The sequence below is a fragment of the Mus caroli genome, unplaced genomic scaffold (genome assembly GCF_978045245.1).
Source record: "Mus caroli unplaced genomic scaffold, Mus_caroli_1 scaffold_13, whole genome shotgun sequence".
NCBI classification, from domain to species: Eukaryota; Metazoa; Chordata; class Mammalia; order Rodentia; family Muridae; genus Mus; species Mus caroli.
The window spans coordinates 73,539,383-73,546,860 of NW_028227268.1; the positions used below are offsets into that span (position 1 = coordinate 73,539,383).

The following is a 7,478-nucleotide window of genomic DNA, read 5'->3' on the forward strand; positions in this document are numbered from 1 at the left end:
GATCCATTTAGACTTGAGCTTTATACATGGAGATAAGAATGGATCAATTTGCATTCTCCTACATGCTAACTGCCTGTTGAACCAACACTGTTGGTTGAAGACACTGTCTTCTTTCCACTGGATAGTTTTAGCTCCTTTGTCAAAGATCAAGTGACCATAGGTGTGTGGATTCATTTCTTGGCCTTCAATTCTGTTCCATTGATCTACCTGTCTGTCACTGTACCAGCACCATGCAGTTTTTATGACAATTGCTCTGTAGTAAAGGTTGAGGTCAGGGATGGTGATTCCACAATTTGTTGAAAGCAGTGTCTTGGCCACCTAGGGTGACCCTATCTGGCACATACAAGAATGAAAGTTGCTTGAATTTGTTCCATATCATTCCATAATATAAAATAAATATAAAATAAAGAAGTAATGTCATTAGCAAAGAGTGAGACATTCTAAAACAAAATGATGAATTATATAATCACATTATGAATAATGTATTCCAATAGTAAACATCAAATATTTTTGCAGTAACTTAATATTAAATAATTTGCTGACTCTTGTTTGCTCTTCTACCTGGAGTCTGTGCTTCTCCCTAGCACCTTCCACAGAGCCCCCTTCACATCCTTGTTCCTCAGCGTATAGATCAGAGGGTTCAGCATGGGGGTGATGATAGTATAAAAAAGGGCAAGAAATTTTCCCTCCTTCTCAGAATATCTGTGGACAGGTTGGAGGTATGTGGATATGGCTGAGCCATAAAACATGGCAACCACAATGAGGTGAGATGCACACGTCCCAAAAGCTTTTCTGCGACCAGCCATTGACCTGATGTTCAGCACTGCCCTGGCAATGTGAGCATAGGAGCCTAGAATTAGCAGTAAAGGACACACTAAGATTATGACCCGGGCCACAAACAAATTGACCTCTGTTACTCCTGTGTCCTCACAGGCCATCTTCAGGAGAACAGGTAGCTCACAGAAGAAGTGATTCAGTTGGTGTCCACAGAGAGGCATGGCCATCACAAGGCTTGTCTGGATCAGAGAGTTCACAAGGCCCCCCACCCAGGAGAATACAACCAATGCTCTGCAGAGAACAGGGTGCATAATGGTTGTGTAGTGGAGTGGGCGACACACAGCAGCATAGCGATCTATAGCCATTGTCACCAAAAGCACACACTCAGTTCCTCCCAGTGAGAGCACTATGCAGAGCTGGGCCACACACCTTCCAAAGCTGATGGTCCTGTCAAGTCCAGAGAGGTTGACCAGAAGCTGGGGCACAGTGCTGGCAGTGTAGCAGAGGTCCAGGAAGGAGAGGTGGCAGAGGAAGTAGTACATGGGTGTGTGCAGGCGAAGGTCCAGTTGAGACAGAATGATGATCACAGTATTGCCAAAGAGAGTCAGAGAGTAGAAAATAGAAATGAAAGCAAAAAGGATGGGTTCTAGGTGAGGCCAGTCTGAGAAGCCCACTAAAATGAAGCCCTCTTCTGAACTGGTGTTCAAATATTCCATAGTCTTCCACCTGTGCAAACAGAAGACAACTCAATGCTATTTTTGGAGACAGTAATTATTCTTAAATGCACCAAAATCCCACATTTTGAGTTGCTACTTTACTCAATTCTGTTGATTCTTCCATTCCCTCTCTGAACCCTCTAGTCCAAAAAAAATCTCTTGTTCTCTTTCAAATTAATGACCTGTATTTTTCTTCAGTTGTTGTTATATTTCTATATCTATCTATCTATCTATCTATCTATCTATCTATCTATCTATCTATCTATCTATCTATCTATCTATCTACCTATCTATCTATCTATCTATCTATCTATCTATCTATCTATCTATCTATCTACATGCATACCTATATTTTTATGTATCTACCTACCTAGGTATTATCTATCTACCATATTTACCTATGTATGTATGTATGTATGTATGTATGTATGTATGTATGTATGTATCTATCCATCTATCTATGTATCTAGTCTTCTTTAGCCTGGAGGCAACTAAGTTGACAGTGGTGTGACCTCAGATTCAACTAATTCTTGTTGCTGGTTTGTTCTATGACTTTTGCCGGGCTCAGTTCTCTGGATATGATCCTTTATTGTCTGAAAGGAGAGGTGATCTACTGTGATCCTTGTGGCATGGTCATCAGGATCCAAAAGCAGTAATGTAGAACCGTTATCAATAATCTAGTGTGTGTGTGTGTGTGTGTGTGTGTGTGTGTGGTAAGTGTTAGAGTTCTGTGTTGTTTTGACTTCCTTCTTTTCTAGTCTCTGAGACAGTCTGTTTCAGGACTTTGAGTCAAAGAAGTAATCTGTCTGAGTTTGCAACCTCTGGGTTTTTATTTTCCATCCCTTGCTTGATAAATGAGGTAAATAAATCAATTCTTGGAGCCTTGATTTGCTTCCATCTGCCCCAAAAGACTAAATACCATATGAGTTTCTTCTGGGAGGAAACATGTATATCCTTTTTGATAAATCTCAATAACTTATTGCTCTTGCAGCTAAACTTTTTTTTTTTTGTGTGTGTGTGTGTTGTCACAAGAGTGCTTTTGAACTTTTATCCATTTGAGATCCAGCCTCCCTGGAAATATCAAACAGTGTGAAAAATATTTAATAATGCCTTCTTTAATGTCCCAAGAAGTGATAAACTCATGTTGCCTTTTCAAGACATGTGGATCTTAAATACATTTTCTCGAGTGAAACATTTAATCTTCCATAAACTGTGAGAAGTAATTTAACTTTGTAAAAAAAAAGTATGCATGTGAGTTTTCGCCTGGATGTATGTCCATGAACCATATCTGGTGCCCAAAGAGGCCAAAAGAGGATCTAGTTCCAGATCCTCTGGAACTAGAGCTGCTTATGCCTGTGAGCTGCCATGTGGGTTCTGGGAACTTTATGCGGGTCCTCTGCAAGAGCGATAAAAACTGCTAAACCATCTTTCCTATCTAATAATTTATTTTAAAAAAGAACCCTGAAGATTAACCACAAGAGCATTTGGATAGGCTAAGGAAATATGGCAAACATTAAAAATTGCTTTTCTTTAGAGATTGTTGTGCTAAAAGCTAAACAAATTACAAGATTTCAGGTGTTCAATGTATGGCCCTTTGATTTCCTTAGTTAAGGTTCTTCTTATGCACTGTATTTATTTTATTATTATTATCAGTGGAATACTTTCCTTTCCTCATGGTTGTCATTAGGAACATAATTTATTTTTATGTTGTATTTGTATCTTAAGATTTAGCTGAATTCCTTTATTTCTGTCAGTTTTTAAACTGCATTGAGCTTCTGGTTTGCTCTTTTTACCCCGGTGACTCTCAAACTGTGGGCTGTGACCCCTTTGGGGATTACATATCAGAAGCAAAATTGCAGCTATGAAGTAGCAACAAAATAATTTTATGGTTGGGTGTCACCATAGCACGAGGAACTGCAATAAAGGGTCACAGCTCTAGGAAGGTCATGAATTGGGAAGGTTTAGATGGTCGAATTTTCAAACAGTTGATTTTACTCCATCCTGCTTAAATTTGTCATCTTTTATTTACCTGTCTTGGAGAAAGTGGATGTACATGTGCAGAAATATCAAAATAGACCATTGCCCACCTCATGTACAAATAGCAACTGAAAGTGGGTTCTATAGTCTTATTATAACACCACAAACTGAGTGGCAAAAATGATGGACTTGATTTTTGGCAAAGATGTTTTTAAACCTGTGCTTACAAACACACTTGAAACAGACAGTGAAGCCCAGTGTAACCTACAGGCTCTGGGTGGTCTTGTTGTAGAGGCTGTACACACGTTGGTCAGAGGCTGTGTGGGAAGCCTTTGTACACTATTGCTATTAGTTAGACTGCTCCAAATCATTTATGTGAAACTATTTTAAGAATAGTAAGCATTTGGAGAAAAGAAATAAGTGCTCACTATTACAAATAAAATTTTAGATAAATTCTTTGTTGATAAAACATGGAAATAGAATAGTGAAAAATTGTTCTCTAAAGGTTCATGTTTTATTTTCCTTTCCCCCTTTCTTTCTTTCCTCCTTCCTTCCTTCTTTTCAATCTTTCTTTCTTTCTTTCTTTCTTTCTTTCTTTCTTTCTTTCTTTCTTTCTTTCTTTCTTTCTTTCTTTCTTTCTTTCTTTCTTTCTCTCTCTCTCTCTCTCTCTCTCTTTCTTTCTTTCTTTTCTCTCTTTTCCTCCCTCCTCCCCCTCCCTCCCTCCCTCCCTCCCTCCCTCCCTCCCTCCCTTCCTTCCTTCCTTCTTTCCTTCCTATGACAGAGTTTTGCTCTACACCCAGGCCAGACTCCAACTCCAGGTCCTCCTACCTTAGTCTCCCAATGCTGTGCTTAAGGGTTAAATCAGCTCACTGTATTATTAATTTTAATCAGTTATTGAGATTGAGATTACAGGAAAGTATGTGTAAAGTTAACAGAAATAATTATTTCCTTGAGAGAGTTTTTTCTTGTGTTTACTATTAATAAATTTTGCTGGACTAATTTCTGCCTTTTCTTGTCAAGTTTACTGAGAGAGATGATCATCAATGAACAATCTGTCCATGCAGATTTAAGAACTTTAAAAATACATCTTGACACTCTGAAAAACAGGACTAAGTATGAATTATAAACAGGATGTATATCTATGTTGTTTAATTAGTGTATCAAATCTGTTTTAATTTGCAGAGGCTCTATAGACAAGGTCTTGTCAGTTCATGGATAGATCTATGAAGATGAATTCAAACATGGATTTCATTACAGATTTTGAAAGTTCCCTTCTGTGGGCATTAGTTTACTTAACTGTAAAACCAAAAAGACAATTGTACAGGATTCAATTGACATCAAAGGTTCTCAACCTACTCCTGTTGGTGGCATAGCACACTGTAATCCTAGCCATCTGAAGTCTGAGGCAATGGGGTTGAAGTCAGCCTAAACTACATAATGATTCTATTCTGAAAGGAAAAAAAAAACCAATGAAACACAGCAAAAATAAACAAATGAGAAACAACAAGTGTGCTTCAATACATAAAAAAATTCAACAAGGGTTGCTAAATGAATTAATGAACTCTTTATAAATCCACAGTGTACAAAGACAGTTCCAAACTATGCAACCTCAAAGCCAAGGTGTTTTATTTCTCTGCCCCATCATAGTGATAGGCACACTCTTCTGTCTAACTAGGCCTTTGACCCCTGGGTGCCTGCTTGTGAGTCCCTTGTTTGATGGATGAGTGTTGCTTTCTAAGCCCCAGTGCACTACTGCAATTGACTCATCTACAGAATCACAACAACCACAATTGATATTTTCATCCACTCTTCCTTGTGGCAACAGCTAGGTTCACACTCATTCCCATATTTGGTAATCGTGGAAGGAAGATACCCTTGAGAAATATGTGTGTGTGAGAGAGAGATGGGGGGGGAGAGAAGGGGGTGGATTATGGCAGGCTTGTGGAGGGCAGCCTTTGGCTTTGGGTGTCAGTCCTCACTTTCTGCAGTGATTGAGACAGTGATTGAGACAGGTCTCATGTTTTTATGCCTGTACCTGTTAGACTCATTGGCTGTGAACTTCCAAGGGTTTTCAATACACTTCTATCTCACTGTAGCAGTGCTGGGATTATAGATGGGGGTGCTACCCGATCCAGCTTTTACATGGGTTGTAGGATCCAAACTCAGTTCTTTATGCTATCAAAGCATGGACTTTCCCTGCTGACTCATCTCCTCAGCTCCAACATTTTCTATCTGGAAGAGCAATTACAGCTCATTTCTCAAACAAACACCAGGTCTCTTGTATGCACCACACATTACTTCTAATTCCATAGCGTGTTACAGTGTGGCTTTGACTATGGTCACACTAGCTCAGGGTTTGGTTAGCCCCAAGCCTTTCTATGGGAGTGGAGGTTGGGTAAGGGGCTCAGAGGCCTGGTTAGGGAGCACACAGTTGAGCACAGACTTCCTTCCATCGCACTGTCCCCTGGACACTAAGGAAAATAAGTCCAGCATGGGAATTTCCTGAGTGTGAAGTGTCCATTTTCTCTTTTCATGATGTAGCAATCAAAGGCATGGGATTACATTCGGGTCATATATTTGCTTTTCAAAGGCCCACATTTTCTTTTCAGGCATTACTGGATGCTGACAAATTTAGAATGCTAAGAGCAGCAAAGGACTCCATAGTCTTCACTGGTCACAGAATACTGAATACATTGCAAGTTTGCAACACTGGCTAAATATGCATATTCAGAGATCAGTATAATTGCGTATCAGACATCTTTAAACACCATAATGAGGTTTTATATTGGAAAAGAGATTACACAAAGAAACCCTGGTTTGAATCTGTGTTCAAAGACCTGCCTTAAGTTAGAAGTGAGAACAATTTTTTACTCCCTTAAAGCCAACACTCGGACTGGAGGTCAGGTTTATAAGAGGGGAGATTGGGATTGTCTAAGAAGAAAATCTGAAAAAGAAAGGAAAGGTTCTAAAACAAGACTGTCTGAAAAGAAAGCCATATTCTTGACACTCAGTTCTTTACTCTGATTTGGAGGTGACCATCAGACTCTGTAGAAGGATATCTGTACTAGATGAAGGCAGTGTTAGCTGGCTTATGACATCTCATCCTGTCCTGATCTTGACTTTCCTAATGCTAATGTGCTAAAAAATGAATCCCTCCTTCTACCTTCCCTGGTGCACAGAACTTTGAGATTTCCATACTTCGTTCTATTTATTACAAAAATCAGCTCTTATCTATTCACCTGGCTGTGGGTCTCTATGTCTATGAATATCTTCATAAATAAGTTGAGAGCCTTATTCTGATGATCTGGCAGATACTTCCAAGTCACACAGCCAAACTTTCTCTATGAGCAGCAGAGGAGGGTTGATGGACTCCTTCCTAATCATCTTCTTTGTTTGGACAGGTGAAATTCCCTTGAATCTGGCTTCAGTTGCTTCTATCAGGATGCTGCTGCATGTGGCTCCTCTATGAGGGCTGTGTCACTAAGGATACTATTGAAACTACCTAGGCACTAAAGCATCTTCCCATCAGTGCTCTGGCCCAGTTGCTCTTATACAGATCCATAATTTGATCTGGCTCCAGTGTCTTTCACACTGGAATCCACATCACATTGCACTTTATCCCTTAAATTTTTAAGGCAATCTGAAAGTCTCTTCTATAATGCAATCCAATAAGAGCACAGCCCAAAATTTCAGTAAAAGCAACCTAAACTGGGATGTGCCAGAGTAAGGTGACATTCAAAAAGTGAGTTCATAAAAGTCTTGCTTTCACTGTGACTCTGCATACAGAACACAGACTCCATTTGTGACGAGTTTCCTTTGTGTGTATCCCTCCAAGAAATTCTTCTTAGTTTATTACAACAGCCCTGACTGCTCATTACCTATCAACTTGCAAGTATCTATTGTGTATATAAGAACCTTAGTTTTAAGTCCACCTTCACCATGTATATTTAAAAATGATTTTCCTTAGTCAAAAATCCTTTCCTTATTTTCCTTAGTTGGAGAGAAAAA

At 39.3% G+C, this 7,478-nt stretch overlaps 1 protein-coding gene across 1 annotated transcript; it reads right to left on the reverse strand.

The window, feature by feature from the left end:
* Positions 1-557: 557 nt before the first annotated feature.
* On the reverse strand, positions 558-2,333 carry LOC147001541 (olfactory receptor 2Y1-like). The gene is made up of 2 exons (XM_085829300.1): positions 2,300-2,333; positions 558-1,507 (listed from the first exon to the last, which is right to left on the reverse strand). Exons 1-2 carry the CDS (start codon positions 2,331-2,333, stop codon positions 558-560), a joined length of 984 nt encoding a protein of 327 aa, XP_085685426.1.
* Between the last annotated feature and the right edge of the window lie 5,145 nt (positions 2,334-7,478).

What these genes read in the sequence shown, in the direction of transcription:
- LOC147001541 (XM_085829300.1), bottom strand. Translation starts at nt 2,333, where the DNA reads ATGGAAAATAAAAACCCAGAGGTTGCAAACTCAG. An exon ending in CCCAGAGGTTGCAAACTCAG is followed by an intron (nt 1,508 to 2,299) that starts ACAGATTACTTC and finishes TCTTCTGTTTGC; the next exon opens with ACAGGTGGAAGACTATGGAA.